At 42.3% G+C, this 23,919-nt stretch overlaps 1 protein-coding gene across 1 annotated transcript in view; it reads left to right on the top strand.

The window, feature by feature from the left end:
* LOC144507181 (uncharacterized) overlaps nt 1-23,919 on the top strand; it is a 181,665-nt gene that overhangs the window by 78,554 nt on the left and 79,192 nt on the right. Inside the window, exon 6 of the mRNA XM_078234098.1 lies at nt 23,202-23,301. Within this exon, the coding sequence (XP_078090224.1) occupies nt 23,202-23,301 (100 nt within the window). The remainder of the gene's footprint in view (nt 1-23,201; nt 23,302-23,919) is intronic.

A 23,919-nucleotide genomic window follows, 5' to 3' on the forward strand; every position in this document is an offset into this window, starting at 1 on the left:
ATCCAGCTACCATGTAGGTACAGTTAGGGGGTCTGTACAACACTCCCACAAGTGACTTATTGCATTCATCATTTCTGATCTCCACACAAAACAATTTAACATCTTGGTTTCCTGTACTTAGGTTGTCCCTCTCTATTGTGCTAATACTACCATTGATTAACACTCTCCACCTTTTCCTGTCTCCTCATAGAATGCCTACAGTTCAGAAGGAGGCCATTCGGCCCCTCGAGCCTGCACTGACTCTGAGAGAGTATCTCACCGAGGCCCTATTCCCCACGCTGTCCTGTAACCCCATATATTTACCATGGCTAATCTATCTAACCTACACATTTTGGGACATTAAGGGGCAATTAAGCATGGCCAATCCACCTAACTGCACATCTTCAGACTGTGGAAAGAATCCAGAGCACCTGGAGGAAATTCACAGAGACATGGGGAGAACATTCAAACTCCACACAGATAATCACCCAAGGTCAGACTTGAACTCAGGTCCTGGCGCTGTGAGGCAGCAGTGCTAACCAGTGTGGCACCATGCTGTCCTTCCTTAATGTCATCTGTCTTTAGTACAATGCTGGAATCTATTATCAAGTCGGTCTTAGGGAATTTTCACAGTAACTTCATTGCAGTGTGAATATAAGCCTACTTGTGACCAATAAATTAACTTTAACTTTTATCAATCCTCTTAGTATTGTATAATTAGAGCAAAACAACTGCTTTTACTAAAGGGGAACCCTGTAAGTAAATTAGAGGTTTTTAAAGGATGTAACTAGTAGGTGAGATAAAGAGGAATAGTAGATGTAGTACACCTGGATTTCCAAAAGGCAGCTGATACAGTGCCACAGAAAAGGTCAAAATGCAAAATAAGGGCTGATGGATTTGGGGTGAAATATTAGTCTGGATAGTGGATTGGTTAGGAAAGAAAACTGAAACTGGGCATAATAGAAGCAGTTTCAAGGTGGCAGGCCGTGAATGGTTGAGTGCCACAAGGGTCAGTGCTGAAGCCTCAGCTATTTACAAGGGACAGTGAGTAATGTCTGCAGGTTTGCTGATGATACGAAGCTGGGTAGGAAGGTAAGCTGTGGCAAGGATATGGAAAACATTGTCGGGTTAATTGAGTGCGCAGCAAGGTAGCTGGTGAAGTATAATATAAGAAAGTGTAAAGTTGTTCATTTCATTTGTCAGAACAGAAAAGTAAAATATTTTTGAAAAGGTGAGAAATTTGTAGGTGTTGATGTTTAACAGGACTTGGATATGCTGGTACAAGGAATGCAGCAAATTAGCATTAAATAGAGCAAGGAATTAGAAAGGCAAATGTCATGTTGGCCTTTGTTGCAAGGGAATTGGAGTACAGGAATAAAGATGTGCAGGGCTTTGTTTAGGCCACGTCTGAAGCACTGGATGCAATTTTGGGTTCCACATTTAAGGAAGTATAGATTTGCATTGGCAGCGGTATCACACAATCATATCATTGTTATTGAATGAGCAGTTTACTTGATGCCATTCTCGTGCCTTCTCCCCATAACGTGGCACATTGCTGCTTCTCAAATAACAATCCAGTTCCCTTTTAAAATTCTTCGCTTAAAGCTGCATCACCACGCTCTCACACAATTCATTCCAGTCCTTAACTACTTCATCCGAGTGGACTGGTCAGACAAGATGAATTTAATGCAGAGAAGTGTGAAATAATTCACTTCAGTAGGAAGAAAATGGAGAGACAATGGGTTGGATTTTTCTCCCTCTCCGTAGTGTGTTTCGCGGTGCTGGGAAGTGGAATGCCTCTCACTGGCAACGGGATATTATGGTCCCGCTGTTGTTAATGGGGTTGCCCGTTGAACGCACCCCTCACCGCTGGTAAACGGGCAGTGGGGCTGTGCCATCGGCGGGACCGCAATATTTTGACGAATATAGAATAAACGATACAGTTCTAAAGGCATTCAGTAGCAGAGAAACTAGGGATGTATGTGCACAAATAATTATAAAGTTTATTTATTAGTGTCACAAGTAGGTTTCCATTACTTAACACTGCAATGAAGTTACTGTGAAAATCCCCTAGTCGCCACACTCTGGCGTCTGTTTAGGTACACTGAGGGAGAATTTAGTATGGCCAATGCACCTAACCAGCATGTTAAGTAATTCCTATTTGTGTGGCTGCTTGAGAGTGCAGTTGATAAAGTATATGTGATTATGAGCTTTATAAATGGGAGTACAGAGTACAAAAGCAAGTTATGGTGAATGGGTATAAAACCCTGGTTTGTCCTCAACTGGAATATTGGTTTCAGACCTGAAAAGAACACTTTAGAAAGGATGTGAACGCATTAGAGAGGGTGCAATAAATATATGGAATGGGCCCACAGATGAGGAAGTTCAGTTACCTAGGTAGTTTGGGGAATTTTGATCTGTTTTCCTTGATGAAGAGAAGGTTGAGAGGTGACTTAATACCTCATGAAGGGAAATCATGAAGGGAACAGGAAAGAGCTGATAGGGAGAAGCTGTTCCTGTTAGTGAAGCGATTGAGAACCAGAGGACACTGATTTAAGGTGATTGGTAAAAGAGGAACATGAGGGAAATCTTTTTGACAGCCAATGGTTAGGAGCTGGAATACCGCGTCTGAATGGGTGGTGCAGACAGATTCACTTGTGGCTTTCGAATAAGAATTGGAATATCATCTGAAGAGGAAGAATGTGCGAGGCTACAGGGGAAAGCAGCAGATTGGCAAAAGGTGAATTGCATTTGCAGGGAACCAGCACACACCGTCAGCCGAATGGCCTCCTTCTGTGCACAAACCATTATTTTATTCTAGTATTGAAATATTTGGGTACGCACTTGCGATGCCAAGGCATACAAGGCTGTGCACCAATTGCTGGGAAATGAGATTAGAATTGTTCGATGGTTTATCTTTGACCAGTGTGGACACGATGGGTCAAAGGACCGTTTTCTGTGCTGTATACCTCCATGCCTCTATTCGATGATAGTTGTAACCTCTCAGTTTTGGTATCATGAAGCATTTACAATAATTACACAAACACCAGACATTGTTGATAGCAAAGAAGAAACATTAAAAATGAAATTTCACGTTAACTTCCCTCTGTTGCCTTTCCCGTCTGGGCCAGTGTCTGCTTAATCTGGTGGAGCTTTTCCCAACTGCCTGTGTAACTTAGCTCGAATTCCTGACTTCCAGTTCTTGAACTGTACAGTGGAGCGTTCGAGGAAGTGCATGGTGGCTGAAGGGCCTTGTCTGTTCCCATGTCATCGTTCTCTCTGCTGAGATGATCCGGCATCCATCCAAGATTGGAATCGCTGCATAGATTGCTTGAAAAATGGTCTCCTAGCTGAGGGAGTGGCTACTAACGTGTACTTGTTCTTACTGCTGCTCAATGATTATGGCATCAATGAAAGTCTGATGTGTTTCATGCTCACTGTGTCCGATGAGGTTTCGAGATCCACAGTGACCATCCCTTTCTCGTTGGGGAAATTTTCATGGACTTTTATCTGTGATGTCACTGTCCATTGAGAGTGCCTCAGTGTAACTAATCACTGAATCTTGTTCCATCATTCTATCTGGATTTTGGTAGATGGAGGAGACTTCACCAGTAGACGTTTCTGTCCCATAGACAGTGCCATCAAGACTGATTTCCTCCATTTCTAATCGGCCTTCAATGTCAGTAGGACTCATAATTGGAGCAGGAGACTCCACCACTGGTTGAGCTGCCATCATTGACTACTTGAGCACTCTGCTGTGACTCACATCTTCCCTGTTTTCCAGTAGCAGTGATGTTCCAGGCTTTTCTTTGCAACACTGAATGATCTGTTCCAGTTTCTCCATCCTCCAAAGCTGCTGACTTCTAATGGCTGTCAACAGGTCATCAAGATTTGGCCCCTCTTCATCTCCAGCTTTAGATTGTTTGATGGGATCTTCCATCTTTTCACCTCCTAGGGCTGGTTGGGGCGACGCAATGATCTGAGGATTCTGTGGTGTTAAATTGGAGCAGATTTCCTCCTATGTCGTTTTCTTTAAGCATCGGCATTTCTGCTTCATTCACCGTTGTTGGGATGACAATGGAACGCATTGGTCCATTTATCCTTTCATGTCCTAACAATAAATGGTCCACGTTGTGACGATCATTGTTGACTCTGGGGTGTCCAATGCGCACTGACAATATCTGTTTGGTGTATGAACAGTTGGCAGATAGAACACCAAATCAATGGTAAACATTCTGTCAACAGCATTTAAACTTGGTCACTATGGAAACGGGTAAGCAGGATGATGTCACAAACATGGTGACATCACAGGACTATGTCACAATCGTCTCATACCTGACAGTGTGATGTCACCAGCTTCCAGAATTCCCCAATTTAGAGACACAAGTCAATCTTTTTGGTAAAACAGTTAAACTGAATCCAATCAAATGAGGAACAAATAAACATTCTGGTAATCTTATTGGCAAAACAATTAAACGAGGGATAAATCGGTAAATATTCTGTTAATTGTTTTGGCAAAACAATTAGACCAAATTTAATGAACTGAGGGACAAATCAAAAGGAGCAGTCCGCAAAAAGAAAGGAAGCGCCCGAAACAAAAGACGAAGTAGAAATGAAACTTAAAACATCAAACTAAAGTGTGATTAAAGGAGTCAATAATGCACCCCAGTCCCTGCAGTGCCCAGCGGGTATGGAAGGCCTCAACAGTGCCCTCAGACACCGCATGCTCGCTCTCCAGGGACACCTAGCCGCAAATGTATCCGCGGTATAGTGGCGGACAGTTGGGTTGGACGACCCCTTCGGTCGCCTGCTGCCTGGACCTGTTTATGGCAAATTTAGCCAAGCCCACGAGTAGGTTCACGAGGAAGTCCTCCATCTTTCCAGCCCCCTTCCGCACTGGGTGTCAGTAGATCAGGAGCGTGCGACTGAAGTGTAAACAAAACATCAATAGAAGGTTTTTTAGGTAACTAAAAAGATTGTGCCGATTAAGACATTCAAAGTAAACATGGCTCATGGACTCCACAAGGTTGCAAAAAGGGCATGTCTTTTGGGAGCCCATGAACCGGTATAACCTTCGGTTGTACGGAATTGCTGCATGCACCACCTTCCACCCCAGGTCCCCAAGCTAGTGGAGGAGGATCCCTCCGTAGATCCCTCCACTGGGGATTTCCACCACCGGATGGCAACAGGACCCGCCAAGGTGTATCCGGGAGAGGAGACGGTAGTGGAAGGTGTGCAGCAGCAGCCGTACAGGAAGCGCCTTCGTGCAGTGACAAATGTAAGGAATAATCATTAAGACAACATATATTGGAAGGAATAATTATTAGGACAAGTAGGAGATAATAATTAACATAGAAGAGATAATCACTACTTAAGAAGTTCTCATATATATCACATATCTTATTAAGCATACACATGGATACTCGCATAAATGAACATAGAAGCTGAAAGTAATTTCTTAAATAAACGTGAGAAAGTCAGACAACGGGAAAAAAGACTTGGCATAGATTAGACAATAAACTTCAGATAAGAAGGCAGGATGTAACCACAGTGATATCATAGCACATTCATTAGTGAAAAAACAGAAAGAAGGCAGATAACGTAGGTCTAGTAAATCATGGTGGCTAACGAAAAGTGGCCTTGGGGTCTGCAACAAAAAAACCTTGACTGTAAGATAAGAATGAAGCTAAATGTGGATAAAAAGGACAGTCAGAGCACTGGTTTTTTGGATTTGCCTGGGAATCCCGGCTTTATTGAAATGTACTAGCTAATAAAGCCTTGCTGCCTGGAAGATCAAGACTCAGACTCTCTATTCTGATTGATGAATTCTTCTTGCCGTCCACGGGGAACCACGGCAAAATTTGGCATTCATCATTGTCTCACTAAACTATTTCTTGATATATTTTCCCAATATATGTCTTAGTTATGTTTGGTTTCACGAAATGTGGAGGAGCTTAAGTGTAGGATCAATATCCCTTTTTGTTTATTAATAGCCTAATTGCGAACTGCTCCTCCAGATTTCCTTTACCTGATAGTTCATTAAAATACATTTTTGCATTAATACATTTCATACACTTTGTACTAACACATCTCTCCCTCCTTGATTTTGCTTGATCATTTAAGTATTCCCCTCTATGCGTATGGTATCTAGGGTCATATTATCTCCTCTTATTTTCAAACTATTGATAATGGTACATGCTGTCCATTGCCCTGTTAATTACACATCGACATAAGCATCCTGCTAACGCTATCCCTACTATTATAAGCAGCAGTAACATAAATGATTTAAAAATCCAATCAAACATCCCATTTCCTACCCATCCTAACCATCCAGGTGGGTTATAATCATGGAATTCGTGACCTATCTTTTGGAGTTGGTCTGCTTGTGCCTCGATATGCTTTCCAAGGTTAGTTATATTCTCAGATTTATCTGGTATGTAAATACAGCATTCTTGTTAAATTATGGCACATGTTCCTCCCTGCGAGGCCAATAGATAGTCCAAAGCCAGTCTATTTTGCAGGGCTACTGTGCCGACTGCCATCAGTTCTGCTGATACTTCTGTCAAGGCTTGCCCTGTTTATCGAGCTTCAGCTGCAGTGATATTAGCCAGTTGTTCCAGGGCTGTGGCCATCAGAATTAACTCGTTTGCCGTTCTTCCTGTCCCATGTAATGGAAAGGCCATCATAAAGAACCAGTCAGTCTTACTGATTGTTCGTTTTGCTCGCGAAGGGTAGCTTCGTAGGGAAGGCATGTGGTGCATATAGGGCACTACATATCCCAGATAACAGGAGCCTGTCCAGTTCGCAGGAAGCCAGGGATATGCCTTTGTACCGCATATAAAGTAAGTTCCATTGTAGGCCGTAAAGTTATCAGCCAACGTCATCCAAGGTTGTACAGCTTTTCCTTCCCACACGTTGCTTGATGTGATGTTGCATATTTCAGTCCAGTCTATTTTGAACATACCAGCTGTACTTAAATCTTTCACAGGTGGTTGCCATTCTACAGTTTGCTGACATTTACTTTCTCCAACTCTTGCTCCATCCACATTTTTCTTTAAACAGAAGGATCCTGGTCCATTTGATTTTAGGACCGTCGGTACAGGTGGGAACTGGGAATGGTCGTAGGTTGGTTGGTACCATGTAGCAAACCTGGTCATTCTATACCTAGCTGACTCCCACATTGTCATGTTTCCTCCTTCCCCTGTCTTATTTTGTCTCAATATCCATTCTATAGTTTCTGAAATCTGAAAAGGGAGAGACTGGAGTGGTAGGCCTTCTTGGGAATGGCTTGGGACATGAGTGCAGACCCAACATTTGCTTATGTTCAATCTTTCTGCATACATATATGACATATATAGGTAAGTATTTATATGCGATCTGTCTTCTTCCTGTTAATTTTTACTCTTGCCACCCCCCATACTAAGTACTAGTATTATCCCCATACATCCTACCCCTACTTTTCCCATGCTATCACAAGGAGGGAGCGTACAATTTATCACAGTTTACACAATTCTTTTCCCGCGCTTAGTCGCCGCTACTACTATTTAGTTTATACAGTCTTTCAGCTTCAATTTCAGTGATTTCTCTTGTTTTGTCAGTTCAGTTGATAGCTCAGTTTCCTGGGTCGAATTCGGTGAACCATGAACTTGAGCGGTAGAGTTTGTGTCAACAGTCCTTGTTCCTGAGGAAGGAAAATACTGATCACTGGTATACAAATCAAATTTCCATCTTCTTTTAACGCATTGAAACAGATCTTCCCCTCTTTTGCAGTCTTTAGTGCTACATCGCAAAACAAGGAGCGTCAGTCTCAATCAAAGTTATCATGAGTCTATTCGGTGGGGGTAATTCAACTTGACCCCATTCCTGGACTTCTTGTTCGGGGATTTGTTCATTCTCCATTCGCACTACCATTTGTCGCATCATTAGTCTGGTAATAAAAGATCTCAAAGCAGGCAGTAAACAACAAAAGATTAGTCCAATTATGATTATTACTACTACCATTATAACCCCTGCCTTTGCAAACCATGCTCCCCATTGTCCGAATACATTATCAAGCCAATTCCAAATATTATGGCCAAATCCAGCATTGTCATGCATTTCTTTCCTTAGATTTTGTAATTTGGTCATAGCTTTAGTGAATGAACCTTTTGGATCAGTGTTGTTAGGGATGAATGTACAGCATTGATCGCCAAACATAACACATACACCCCCTTTTTCTGCTAATAGCCAATCTAGTGCTTGCCTATTCTGCCAAGCCATTTTGCTAGTTGCATCTAACTGCTCACCTAGTGCAGTAAGAGCCTCATCAGTGTAGTTAATGAATCTCTGCTGATTGTAATAAATGTAATTAATCCATTCAGTGTTTTTGTTGGGGGTAATCCAGAATAGAATGGATTCAAACCCCGCAGCTATCTCATTTCTCGCTTTAAATTCATTGGGGATTCCACGAGGTTGTCCTATTGCATCTAACTTTATTTCTGGATTAGGTGTGTATGACCTTCTCACTCTTCGAACTTCCATTTCATGTTCCATCGGTAGCAGGACAGTATTCTGTGCCAGCATGACCCTAGCACACAATCCAATCCAATCCACCGGCAGTTTTGCCATTAACCCCTTTTTGGGATCACACAGCCACCATAGATCAGCTAGCTGATTTATTTGTAAATCCAGTACTCGCGGAGGAGGTGGTTCTCCCCCTTGCTTTGAGACGTATAGGCTATGGATATCAGTTATATTCCAAACCTTTTTGCATTTTCCTGTGTAATTTCCTAATTTAGTTCCCTCACGGCTTTCCCTCCAATAGCAATCTTGGATCTGTAAGTCGGGTTTTATCCTCCATTCTTTTGGGGTCGCGTCCATTGCCGTTTCTGGCCACTTTGGGCATTCTCGGGCCAAATTGTACGTGCCACTTCCTACCCCAGCATATAAAATGCAGTGGTATTGACACACTGGCATTGTCCCATTACAGAGATCACTACATGAGGGTTCCGAGCAGTTTACTATTTGGATAGTAACTGTCTGATTTCCTGTAGTGTATGTGTGTGGATATGTTGTATATTTACCTTGGCACTTTTCCTTTTTCCAGTTTTTATACCAGGTCCTGCATTCCCCTGATCCCCACGGTATGTCAATTACCTGAGTGCGAGGTTTTTCTGACGCACAAATTACGCACTCCTTTCCATTATTATTTTTGTATCCTGTGTATTCAGCCCATTTCCACCACTCATTTCTCTGTGCTTTTTCCCAAATTGTATCTGCTACTACTGACCGCTTGTGATTTCTTTTTCTTAGTTGATAATAGGTAGAATCCCGATTACCTTCCTTACTCACCTTGCTGTTTGCTAATTCCTTAGTTTTTATTTTCCACATTTTTCTTCCTTCTCGGACTTTTAGTGTTGTGTCTGCTATAAATTGTTCTTTTCTATTATTCACCCAGGAAGTCTTTGGTGGCAATGGTTTCCAAGTCCCAAGTCGGGAAGGGGGCGGGAGCTGCTGCCCCTTCTTCCCCACTTCCCGTACTAGGACCAGGAACATCATCTGGCCCATCATCCAAATCAAACTCAATGTTATCCTCACTATCCTCCCTCTCTGCATCTCTATTTTGATCTGGCACAGAACTATTGGAACTTTCTCCTGTGTTTTCTTCGTCCCCACTACTACTTCTCTCCGGACTTTCAACTTCGACAGCCTCTCTATCTTCCCCTATACCCGGTATTGTCCTAGTACAATGATTTAAATGGTACCACAGTGTACTGCCTTCTACTTGTAAGGCTGTGGGTGAAACTCTGGTAACATCGAAAGGTCCTTCTCTTCTTGGTTCGTCCCAGCGCCTTCGGAATTTCCTGATGTATACTCGATCTCCAGGTCTGATTCGGTGGTCAGCCGCTGGGCTTTCTTCCTCTTTGGCTTTTTCCTGTTCAAATATAGTTCTATGTATAATAGTTAATTGCTGCATGTACTCTTTAGTGTCCTGATCTAAACATTCTAATGTAGGGCCTCCCGTTCCCCTAATCTTTGGCACGGGCATTAGTCTCCCCCATCATCATCTCATGTGGACTTAAGTGTGTTATTCTATTCTCCTGACTTCGGCATTGCATTAAGGCTAGTGGCAGGGCATCAATCCAGTTTTTCCCTGTATCGCTACAGATCTTGCTTATTTTGGCCTTAAGAACTCCATTTGCCCTTTCTACCATTCCCTGTGACTGAGGATGGTAGACACAGCCAAATTTCTGTTTCACTCGGAGCACTGAGAGGGTTTCTCTCAGTACTCTTCCTACAAATGCAGATCCATTGTCTGAACTTAATTGGGCTGGTATGCCAAATCTTGGAATGATTTCTTTTGTCAGGAAGTTGATCACTGTTCCTGACCCTTGATCTTTAGATGGTGTTGCTTCTATCCATCTGCTGAATCTGTCAATGATTACTAACATATATCTTTTCCCTTTTATCTTTTTCACCATGTCCACATAATCCATACACAGGTGTTTAAATGGTCCCTCAGGAATGGGTATATGTCCTATTGGGGCAGTTATGCTTTTCCTGATATTGTTCTGCGCACACACCTCACATTGACTTAACATGTAATCAATGGAACTCTGTAAGTATGGTGACCAAAATCCTTCCTTCTTAATCTTCCTGATCACTTCTCCTCTTGCACAGTGGTCAACTCCATGTGCCTCACTTATCAGTAAGGTTAGTAATGCTGTGGGTGCTATTACCATCCCCTCTCCATTTCGCCACAGTCTATCCTGCTGTCCTTGTATCGCTCCCCTTTCTTTCCACATGGTCTTCTCAGCTATTCCCGCGTCCTCCTGTAATTGTATTACGTCATCTAACGTGGGCTGGGGAATGATACTCCCTACCCCTGGTCCTGGATGTGGTTCTGCTATTTCTACTGGAGCTATTGTAGTTAATGCACATCCTGCTACTTCTTTGGCTGCTTTGTCAGCTTTTGCATTTCCTTTAGTCACATTATCTTTTCCTTTCTTGTGTGCCTGACATTTGATTATGGCCAATTCTTTTGGGCCCATCATAGCTTGTATTAAGGCTTTTATTTGACTTTCATGCTGTATTGGTCCCCCACTACTTTTCATAAAGCCTCTCTGTTTCCAGATTGATCCAAACAGATGACACACTCCATGTGCATAAGCCGAATCTGTATACACTTCTACTGCCTCCCCTTTTGCTAATTCACATGCTCTGGTTAGTGCCTTAAGTTCTGCTAGTTGGGCCGAACAGGGCTGTTCACATTTTTCTGCTTCTATAACTTCAAGTCCTCCTGGTCTTTGTTCAACTATGGCATAGCCTGCGTGGTTTCCCAAGTGATCCCTGTAACATGAGCCATCTACATACAGTGTCCTCTTCTCTTCTGTCACTAGTCCCTCTGCTCTTAAGTCTTCTCTCAGTTTCATAAATGTTTTTGCTTCTCTTAAGCATTCATGTTCTTCTCCTTCATGAGGTAATGGCATGTAATCAGCTGGATTTACTCTGTTGCACTTTATTATCGTGATATCTGGGAATGTGGTTAGCATTCGATAATGATGGATCCTAGCAGGTGTCAGCACAAATTTTCCTTGCTCAATCAATTCAGCTACTTTGTGGTGTACATGTATGTTTATTAAATATCCCATTGTGATGGTAGCTGCTTTTTCGTAAGCCCACCAAGCAGCTGCCAAACCCTGATAACATGGAGGGTACCCCAGGGCCACATCATCTAACTTGGTGCTATAATAAGCTATTGCTTGTTTCTTTCTTCCTTTACAGCTGTCCTGCATTAACACAGCAGTTGCGAATCCTGTTTCCCTGTTGCTAACAAAAAGGTCAAAGGGTTTATCATACGAAGGCAGCATCAGTGCTGGTGCTTGCACCATCTCTTGTTTCACGTTATCAAATGCTTCTGAGGCCTCCCTGTCCCATATCAAGATCGCTTTAACTCCTCACATCCGGCCTCTTTCATTATTTTCCTTAACGCTTGTGTTTTTTCTGCATAGTTTTCTATCCATTCTGAACTAAATCCTGTCATTCCTAAGAATGTCATCATCTGTCTCACTGTCTGTGGTTTTGGGATTTTCAATACTGCTTCTATCTGCTGGTGAGCTATTCTTTTTTGTCCAACAGTTATTTCCCTTCCAAGGTATTCTACTTTTCTTTGACAGAACTGTAATTTCTTTCTTGACACTTTATGTCCTCCTTTCGCCAGCTTTCCCAGCAGTTTTAAACTCTCTTCCCTACACTGTTCCTTTGTTTCAGTACACAACAACAAGTCATCCACATATTGTATCAGTGTTCCTTCTAGTTGTATCCCTGCCAAATCTGCTCTCAACACTTGGTTGAATACATGTGGGGAGTGTTTGAATCCTTGTGGCATTCTATTGTATGTGTACTGCTTTCCCTCGTACTTGAAAGCAAATAAGTACTGACTCGCTTGTGCCAAGGGCACACTGAAAAATGCTGAGCATAAGTCTATTACTGTAAACCATCTGCTTTCAGACGGTATGTTAGTCAATAAGGTGTAGGGGTTAGGGACTTCTACTGGCATATTTTCAACTACTTCATTAACTGCTCTCAGGTCGTGTACTAACCTCCACTTTTCCCCATCTGCCTTTTTAACTGGTAATAAGGGTGTGTTACATTTACTTCGGGTTTCTCTTAACACCCCTGCGTCTACTAATCCTCTGATTGTTTCTCTTATGCCTTTTACTGCTTCTGCCTTGATTGGATATTGTGGTTTATAAGGTCCTTGACATCCTGGCTTCAATTTTACTTCGACTGGGGTAGCTGTTTTAACTTTGCCTACATCTGTGTCGTTCTTTGACCACAATTCCTCAGGGAGAGAATCTAAATCTTTTTCTAACTTTGCTCTCCATTCTTGCTCTACTTCTTTATCTTTTAACTCTATTTTTACCTCTTTTGGTCTTCCAGTCATCCTTGCATTAACAGATATTTTCATCATTTGTCCGTCAGTCGACATCCAAATATTCTCATTGTTTGCTTTAATAAATTCCAGTTCCTGTGCCCTAAACGTCATAAGTCCCAAATCCTTTGGTCTGTAATCAGGATTCACCTTTAGCGTAACATGTGGTTCTGTCTCAGGCACTGAGAACCATTTTCTGACCCATTCATTCTTTCTAATTGTGAGGGCTGCTCCCTCTGGTCCGATTAAAATGCTGTCTGAATTTATTTCCTGTTCTTGTCCTGCCTCTTTATTCCACTTCTCCTGTATCTCTGACTGTTGCATTTTATCAAAAATCATTGTGCTATGTAGTTCAGTTTTTGGCCATTCGACGTCTGGAATCTGTGCCTCTACAAATGTCCCCCAAATTTCCCATACCTGCTTTTTAATTTGTTCTTCTATGTCCCCTAGCCAATATACATTGGCCCACTCTTCTCCCCTTACCCTAATTACGTACATGCCCGTCAGATTAATTCCTTGAGTTGTACACTCTAATTTTAACCCTAACCCTAAGATTGCATCCCGGCCTAACAAATTCAGTGGTGTTTTATTGCATACTAACACAGGCACATGAGTGGTTTTGTTTCCAACGGTGATAGGCACTGGCATCGTCATTTGAGTCAATACTGCTTTCCCCGAGAACCCCATAGTTTTTACAAACTGACCTGACAATGGTAGGTGTCCTGCATATTTTTCTTGTATGCACGTACAAGTAGCTCCTGTATCTATCATCATGGGGATCTCAACCCCCCCTATTCTAACATTGATTATAGGTTCTTGATTTGCTGTGTCCGTTATTTGTACATACTGGCCTACCATTTCGGGGTTCTCTGGGCCTCCCTATAGGAAACTCTGGTGATTTACTGGCCCCTGACTCATTGGGCAATCACTGGTTGGCACTTGCATCATTTGCTGACTCATTTGTTGTTGACCTCCTTGTCTATAGCTGTTTTGGGGACAATTCCTTTTTATGTGTCCTTTTTCCCCACATCCCCAGCATACCCCTGGAGGGCCAGGTGGTCCTCCCTGCCTGGGGCCTTGATTATATCCTTGGTTTTGTCCCCTCTGGTTCTGATAGGGTGCTTTTCCCTGTCCCTGTCTTTTTCCGTTCCAATTATTCTGATTTTGAGGTAGATATGTGGTCTGATAATTTGGATTGTATCCCCCTTGGTTCATGGGCATCGGGAAACCAGAGATGTTATAGGTTATAATAGGCTGACATCCCTCTCCCCCCCTCTCTGGTGTTGGGTTGGGGGTTTCTTCAGTAATCACTTCAGTTATTATGGGTGCCATTTTCTTGGGGGTGGGGTCCTCTTTTGACTTTTGTTTAGCTTTTATTTCTTCTAACTGCGCCTGCAGGAGCTTACGGTGTACTTCTTTTAATTGTTTATCTGCATTCTTCTCCTCTTTACGGTGTCTCTCTACTGCGTGGATAACATAGTCCAGAAATTCCCTGTAAGTTTTTGATTCCAGGCCTACTACTTCATCCAATCTGGACTTAGCTGAAGCCGGTAGGCCTTCCAAGATGGCTGCTCGGAACATGGCATTAGTTAGGGGGTCTGTCAGGATGTCTCTTTCCGTGTCCCTTCTCCACCTTTTTAACTGATTTTCAACATATGTTGCAGCATTTTCCTCCTCTCCCAGTGGGTCTCCTTTTAGTGATTTCAGATCTACACGGTTAGGGTACAATCCCCTTAGTGCTCGCCAAATTAGTGGGCGGGATTCATCTATGAGCACTCCATCCACACTTGGATCGAGTGCTGCAGTAGGAATTCCAGCAAGTCTCATGACTTCAGCCATTTGATTCATTCCCAGTACTTTTGTTAGGAGAGCTTTGATATCTCCTAGGGCCATTCTTTTTCCTACCATTCCTGCCTCCAGCTGTCCAATCCACCTCCCAGCCCCATCCATGATATTTGGTAATTCACTAATTAAATTGGGTAGGTCCTGTCCTGCCCACGGAATGTATTGTGTCCTATTTCCTTTTACAACTACGGGGAATGCTTTTGGGTCTTCCCATTCTATTTCTCCAAACTTGGTAGGTGGTCTCCTTCTTCGATTTGACTTTCTTAACTTTCTTAACTTTCTTACCTTTTCTTCGTCCTCCTCACTCAAACTGGTGGAGTCTTTCTCGTCCAATTCTTCACATATAAGTTTCATCGGGGGTACCCATTGTATCCCTGTCTTGCTTCCTTTTCTTCCTGCACTTCCCTTGCTATATTTACATTTTTCATCCCATTCTTCCTTACCCTCCTCCTCTTCACACCTTGCCTCACTGTCCACTGCCTCCTCACCTTTTTTACTCTGTTCTTCCTCCATTTTTCTATTTGCCCATTTTAACACCCTTACCCGAACCAACTCTTCCTCTAACTCTTGCCTCATACGGCGTATGTTATCCAGTTCTCCTTCCACTTTAGCACCTTCTTCTTCCCTTTTTACCTTTCTTTCCACCTCCTGCTTTGCCCATTGTTCGCGGGTCATGTCCCTTTCTTCATATTCCCCCTCAAAATTCACTGTCCCCTTTATTACTGGATACAGCCCAGCAAAATCTTGGTTTTCCTTATAAGGGGGCGGGGCTATATGTGGGTCTTTCAATTTTTCCTTTTCCTGAATCTGAACTGGCATTTGCATTTTCCATATGCGCTTTTTCTCTTTTCCTTCCTTTTCAAATAATGTTAGTATCTCCAATTCTTTTCTTCTTTTCTGATTTCTCTTTTGTGATTTATCCCTTAGTTTATAGTTCTTTACCAGTCCTTTCTGATCCTCACATCTTTCTGTACACCAGGTGCCTCCCTCTGGCCACTGTGTGTTTAATTTACTTGTTCTTTTGGTCCATTTTTGGGAGACATGGGCTATGTCTCCTTTCAGGGCCGGGTACTTTTCTCCCAGAATTTCCACCGGTGTCTTAATTTGATATGGCATGTTCTGTTTCTTTGCACTGCCTTGCGGCTTAATATTTTCTGATATGTTGGTATTTGGCACTATTGTTATTTTTATGCGATATACTGTTTTCCCTTTTTCTGTCCTTGGACTATCTTCCCACTGCACTTCCCTGACTGACACCTGTATTTCCAACCGAGGTCTCAGTATTTGCTTCCCTGTTCTTCCCTCTCCTGGTGATAATCCTTTTTCTTCTGCTAGTGGATAATATGCCTCCACTTGCTCACTGATTTCCAACAGAGCCTTACTTGGTCTGATTTCTTCTATTAATTCTGTCAATGTTTCTTCTACTGCTTCACTCGTCCAATTTTTGTATATTATTTCGTCCCAATTTACGTATGGCCACTCCTTATTCACTTCCTCCAAATTAACTACTTCACTTATTCTTCTTAGCAGGGCATTTCTCTCACCCTCATACCACTCCCTAAAACCTCCTCCAACTATTTTTACTAGATCTTCTCTAAAAAAATGTGTGTTAACACCACTACTTAAGAAATCTATTACTGCAATATTCCTACGTGATTCATCACTGTCGTGATCCTGCTTTGCACTCCACATTTACCAACAGCTGCTTACACCACTATTCCAGATCAACCTTTTCAGGCTTCTCCTTGTAGCCCCTTTACTTTATTTCACTACCTATCCCCTCTCTTCTTCCGGCGATCAACATAGGTCCTTAATTACTATATCAGGTAGGAAACCAATCTCTCCTAGATCTCTCCTTCCTCTCGGCTGACGTCTCTCTCTCCGAGGTCCTGGGTAGGTTTGGACTGGCAGGCTTGCCTACACTTACTCTCCTTGGGCAAGTCGTAACCTGGAAGCCCGCTCCAAACCGCTCGACTAACCTAATTGCATCAATTAGCGTTCGGTTTTTGTAGCGTCTCACTTTTTACCCATTCGTGGACAATACAGTACATAAAACTAAAGCGTGCTTTTTACATGCAAAATTTGCCCTTCCGATCAGACTCAGTCTCTCAATATTTTACACAATTTTAACTTTACCAATGCAGGTTATCTTTTGGGCAGGTGAGATCCAGGACCAGTGGAGAACCGGGTGCGCCAGGCCTCGAAAACCCCTTTCTGACAACAAGGATTTACATGCATGCAAGTCTGCTTACCTTGTTGACAGAAGGCCGGCTGGGGACTTCTCGGTTCCGGTCGGACCACCGTCTCCCTCGATCCCTCCGGGGTTGAGTCACCGGACGACCTCAACTCTGCCCTGCTCGCAAGCGCCAAATTTTGCCATGGTTCCCCGTGGACGGCAAGAAGAATTCATCAATCAGAATAGAGAGTCTGAGTCTTGATCTTCCAGGCAGCAAGGCTTTATTAGCTAGTACATTTCAATAAAGCCGGAATTCCCAGGCAAATCCAAAAAACCAGTGCTCTGACTGTCCTTTTTATCCACATTTAGCTTCATTCTTATCTTACAGTCAAGGTTTTTTTGTTGCAGACCCCAAGGCCACTTTTCGTTAGCCACCATGATTTACTAGACCTACGTTATCTGCCTTCTTTCTGTTTTTTCACTAATGAATGTGCTATGATATCACTGTGGTTACATCCTGCCTTCTTATCTGAAGTTTATTGTCTAATCTATGCCAAGTCTTTTTTCCCGTTGTCTGACTTTCTCACGTTTATTTAAGAAATTACTTTCAGCTTCTATGTTCATTTATGCGAGTATCCATGTGTATGCTTAATAAGATATGTGATATATATGAGAACTTCTTAAGTAGTGATTATCTCTTCTATGTTAATTATTATCTCCTACTTGTCCTAATAATTATTCCTTCCAATATATGTTGTCTTAATGATTATTCCTTACACAAAGGGCCCGGAGGGCATTTCTGCGAGGTGGCTCAAGCTGTGGGACACCTGACATAGGTGGTTTAGGCTTGGGGCCAATGTGAAATTCCGTTCGAGCTCAGATGGGATCCCACCACACAGGTGCGCCTCCCCGAGGCAAAGTCAGGAAACAAAGACCAAAGTGTTAAGACAACGGGGACTCCGTGTTAATACAGCGCAGAAGAGAAAAGACGAAGGATTTTCATTTCCAGAGAACCTATCACCATCTCAGGGTTTCCCAAAGGACAATGAATTGCATCCTTTAGGAGTCGGTTGTGATGCAGGGCTGGAGTGGAGTCAGGTTGAACAGAATGAGATGGGAAATGAAAAAACTCACAGTTCAGACATCAGAGGTTATGAATCTCAGGAACGACTGAACAAGGTGGGGTGGGGGTTCTTTTCTCGAGGAAAGAGGAAAGTAAATAGTAAAAATCTGGTAGATGTAAAATTATTGAAATGGTTTGTCAAATAGATGCAACAAACATGTTCCCACTTATGGGGGAGATCTGAACGAGGCAGCCTGAAATGTAAAGTAGTCATTTATAATTCCAATGGGGAAGTCAGGAGAAACTTTATACAGAGTTTGCTGAGAATGTGGAATTTTACACCACAAGAAGGTGAACATGCATTGAAGGGGAAACTGGATAAACACATGGGAGAGAAGGAGACTATAAAGGGTGAGATGAAGTTGGGGTGGGATAAGGCTTGTGTGCAATCATAGAATTCTTACAGTGCAACAGGAAGCCATTTGGCTCATTGAGTCTGTACTGACCCTGAGCAACTTACCCAGGACCACCCTCACGCCTTATCTCCGTAACCTCACACATTTACTGTGGTTAATTCCCCCTAACTTACACATCTTTGGATACTAAGGGGCAATTTCGCATGGCCAATTCACCTAACCTGCACATCTTTGGACTGAGGGAGGAAACTGGAGCATCCGGAGGAAACCCACGCAGACACAGGGATCACGTGCAGACTCCACACAGTCACCCAAGGCCAGAATCGTACCCAGGTCCCTGGGGTTGTAAGGCAGTGGATTAATGCTCCTAGCATGGTGCAGATGAACTGAATGCTCTGGTGCTGTAAATTGGTCATTGGTTCAAGTGGTTGGAGAGTCAGTTCAACTTGGTCGCCTCCAGTACTAGCGATGGGAAGTAAAAGCAAGGAGTGAGCATGTACTAACTGGAAAAGCTTTGGAGCGGAACAGTATGCAGTTGGCCGGAGAAGGTAGAGACTATGGAGCAGTTAGAAGCGTGAAGAGTATTAAAAGTGGACACACTATCTGTATATAGTTTGTTGTAATGCCTGTAGAGTGGCAGAGTGGTGAAGCTTGTGCTTCTGCATCATTTGTGAAATTTCTAAAACCTGAGAGATCTTATTATGTTCACTAACAAGAGAAACATTATAGCTGAAACAGGCTGCACACAAAACAAAGGTTCCAACTTTGCGCAGATTTTAGCTTGGGATGCAATTTATTACAAGTTTAGAAAAGCCAAGGATGATCTGCATTGAACCCTCATTGCTCTAGTCACTTGACTCTTCCATCAATATTCAACTGTCTTTGGAATAGCTCCAGGGTTTACATTGCTGCGAGTTATAGAACATAGAATATTACAGCGCAGTACAGGCCCTTCGGCCCTCGATGTTGCGCCAACCAGTGAAACCAATCTAAAGCCCATCTAACCTACACTATTCCAATATCATCCATATGTTTATCCAATGACCATTTAAATGCCCTTAATGTTGGCGAGTCCACTACTGCTGCAGGCAGGGCATTCCACGCCCTTACTACTCTCTGAGTGAAGAACCTACCTCTGACATCTGTCCTATATCTATCACCCCTCAATTTAAAGCTATGTCCCCTCGTGCTAGCTAGCGAGTTATTAGAGCAATCAGTGTGCAATAAGCCGAACCAGCCCAAAGGATCGAGGAATTTTGAACATCAGTTACACCCAAACCCACCTACATTTGTGTTTTCTATGATCCTTTCAGTTGGTTCAAGATTTAATTTTTCCGACTAAGGCCCTTCCAACAAACGGGCCACACCCCCAGGTTGAAATTGTAAGATTCCACCGATTCAGCTGGCTTCATAATACTGTTCATATTATGCTCACTGTCGTAAACATACAGGCAAGATTTTTCATACCAAACAAAATGTAATTATGAAACAATACACACCAATTAAACTAATAAATGATTTAAAATAGATTTTACCTATCTAAAGATCAGTGCAAACAGGGATCCCTATACTCTGAGGAAAGAAGCTTTTCCTGGACTTTCCAAATTACTTTTTCATGTCCTTGGATCCTATTTTCCTGGATATTTAGAAATAATCTGGATTTATCATCTTTATGGCATTTTGATAATACTTTCTATATATATATATATATATAAATCTTCCATATAAACCAACATTTAGAACTGCTTCTCACAATGCATTCTTTTCTGAAAAGGAAGGGCAGTTGTTACATAGGTAGTGTAAAATCTTGGTGTGGTTACTCCACAGAAGAAGACCACAGCTTTTCCCATTGTCTAACATATCTTTTCACTTCAGATAATTATCCAATTCTCTTTTAAAGGCTTTTTAAAGAGCATTCCAAATTCTAACCATGTGCTACGTAAAAATGTTTTCCTCATTTCACTGTTGCTTCTTTTGCCAATCCTCTGGATCCAACCTTTCTGTCAATGGGAACAGTTTCTCTTTATCTAGTCCAAATCATAGTCCAAAGATGTGCGGGTTAGGTTGATTGGCCATGCTAAAATTGCACCTTAGTGTCCTGGGATGCGTAGATTAGAGGGATTAGCGGGTAAAATATGTTGGGATATGGGGGTAGGGCCTGGGTGGGATTGTGGTCGGTGCAGACTCGATGGGCCGAATGGCCTCTTTCTGTACTGTAGGGTTTCTATGATTTCTATGATCTACGCTGTACAGACCCCTCATGATTTTGAAAACTCTATCAAATCTCTTTTAATCTTAAGAACATAAGAATATAAGAAATAGGAGCAGGAGTAGGCCATCTAGCCCCTCGGGCCTGCCCCGCCATTCAACAAGATCATGGCTGATCTGAGGCGAATCAGTTCCACTTACCCCATATCCCTTAATTCCCTTATCGATCAGAAAACTATCTACCCGTGATTTAAACATATTCAACGAGGAAGCCTCCACCACTTCAATGGGCAGAGAATTCCAGAGATTCACTACCCTCTGAGAGAAGAAGTTCCCCCTCAACTCTGTTCTGAACCGGCCCCCACTTATTTTGAGGCTGTGCCCTCTAGTTCTGGTTTCCCTTCTAAGTGGAAAGAATCTCTCCACCTCTACCCTATCCAGCCCCTTCATTATCTTATATGTCTCTATAAGATCACCCCTCAGCCTTCTAAACTCCAACGAGTACAGACTCAATCTGTTCAATCTCTCCTCATAAGCCACACCCCTCATCTCCGGTATCAACCTGGTGAACCTTCTCTGCACTCCCTCCAAGGCCAATATATCCTTTCGCAAATAAGGGGACCAAAACTGCACACAGTACTCCAGTTGCGGCCTCACCAGTGCCTTGTACAGTTGCAGCAAGACCTCCCTGCTTTTATATTCTATCCCCCTCGTGATAAAGGCCAACATTCCATTTGCCTTCTTGATCACTTGCTGCACCTGCAGACTGAATTTTTGCGATTCGTGCACAAGGACCCCCAGGTCCCTCTGCACAGTAGCATGATGTAATCTTTCTCCATTTAAATAATATTCCAATTTACTATTATTTCTTCCGAAGTGGATAACCTCACATTTGCCAACGTTATATTCCATCTGCCAGATCCTCGCCCACTCGCTCAGCCTATCCAAATCTCTCTGCAGACTTTCCGCATCCTCCACGCAATTTGCTTTCCCACTCATCTTCGTGTCATCAGCAAACTTTGATACCCTACGCTCAGTCCTCTCCTCCAGATCATCTATGTAAATGGTAAACAGTTGAGGCCCCAGCACTGATCCCTGCCACTGGTCACCAACTGCCAACAGAAAAGCACCCATTTATTCCAACTCTCTGCTTCCTGTTAGATAGCCAATTCCCAATCCACGCCAACACCTTACCCCCAACTCCGTGTACCCCAATCTTCTGCAGCAACCTTTTGTGAGGCACCTTATCGAATGCCTTCTGGAAATCTAAAAACACCACATCCACCGGTTCCCCTCTGTCAACCGCACTAGTCACATCTTCATAAAAATCCAGTAAATTCATCAAACACGACTTTCCCTTCATGAATCCATGCTGCGTCTGCTTGATCGAATCATTCTTATCCAGGTGCTCTGCTATTTCCTCTTTAATGATGGACTCCAGCATCTTCCCTCCTTCAAGGAGAACAGCCCGAGTTTCTCCAATCCATCCACATGGTTAATGTTCCTCATCCTTGGAATCATCCTCGTGAATCTTTCTGAACCCTTTCTAATGCTTTCACATCCTTGTGGTAAAGTGTGTGGTACCCAGAATTTGACATGATACTTCAGATGAGGCTGAATCAGCATTTTACATAGATTCATCATAACTTCCTTGCTTTTATTTTCCTATCGTCACTAATCTGACCCACTCCTCCTTTTACTACCCTTACACTATTTATAGTGCAGGAAAGACTTTTAGATTCATGTACTCATATAATTCAGTGTATCCTCTTTTAATCAACTTCTTTCCAGATATAAAGCTTAATTTTTTCTAATCTTTATTCACAAGCCATCCCGTTTACATTTGACATCAATATCGTTCTTGTTCCCTGCATATATCCCAAAACACATTTGTCTTTTTGTGATGTGGTGCCCAAAGATTGAACATGTTGTGACATGATGAACTTTTTGACAGCTCACCGCCACCTTTTCAAGGGCTATTGGGGTGAGCAATAAATGCTGGTCTTGCCAGTGATGCTTGCATCTTATGAATGAATATAAAGATGCCCTCTTGATTTCGGAACCAGTCCAACAAATATTTTGGAAATTGCCACACTCAAGATATTGTAATGCACAGAAATCATCTGTTAACTCATTTTCTTAAATCCTGTTCATTAATCTAATATGAACGTTTTAAAAATTCTGTAGATTTAATATATTATCAATATCAGCTGTAACTCAGCAATCTTTGACCATGAATCTTACCACCAACAGCTACTGCTGGTAGCTGTTAGTTCTCAACAGCAATGCAACAAAAGTGCACTTAATTTGGCATTGTATTACTGTTGCATATACCTATCTAACGTAACAGGTATCTGCAACACCTACCCTTTCTTGAACTGTAATATTAGCTTTCTGGTCTGGAAACAGGCTGGGGTGAAATATCTGAACAAGTATAACAAGAAGAAAACGAAGCAGATAAGAAAGGCAGAAAGTATTTTCTCGTGATGTAAAGAACCACGCCAAGTGGACAATCAAGCTGGAACTCTTCAGGTAAAATTGGCTCATTGGAATAAATTATGCACAATTACTTATTCTGTTACTCAATTTCTGTTTGCACAGTGCCAGACCAATCAGCAGGGCTTTGGATCTTGGAGCTGACATTGTCGTAACTGGCAGATGCATCGATAGTGGCATTGCTCTGGGACCTCTCATTCATTCTGTAAGGCACTCTACATTAATATGGCTCCTAGCTTTTCAATGGTTATATCAGATAATGTATTTCTCAATTGAAATAAAAGGTAAAATAAATTAACAGAACAGTTGAAGAAAAATCCATGGGTACTAAGGAGATTTTGTACCTTTTAAAATTAACCACTTTTTTTCTAGTATGTGTGCAAAACATACAAATTTACAGTTGTAAAAATAGCAATCTCGCATCACAGTAGAATATTGCTAATTGGAGTGCTGCTGATCCAAACAGAGCAAAAATCGGAATGGGGACTTAGTACATTGTCTTATACTGTAATGGTTGAAATGGGCAATTCCTGTTGAATGAATGGTTGACATAAGCAAAAAAGAGCAGCGTACTGTACCATAGTATATAAGTAAATTACACTAGTGTAGAAAAATTAATAATGATTTAAGAAGTTTTTTTATAGGTGACTAAACATTGCATAAATAAATTGTTAGTGCAAACAAATCTCCAGTTTCACTGCACTTTAAGCTAGGGTAAAACTTCAGCTCTGATTATGAAAGGTTCACGTTCCACACTAAAGACTTGAGCATGAGATGCAAGTTGATGTTTCTGTGCAATATTGAGAATGAGCTATGCTGTCAG

The sequence above is a fragment of the Mustelus asterias genome, chromosome 1 (genome assembly GCF_964213995.1).
Source record: "Mustelus asterias chromosome 1, sMusAst1.hap1.1, whole genome shotgun sequence".
NCBI lineage: Eukaryota > Metazoa > Chordata > Chondrichthyes > Carcharhiniformes > Triakidae > Mustelus > Mustelus asterias.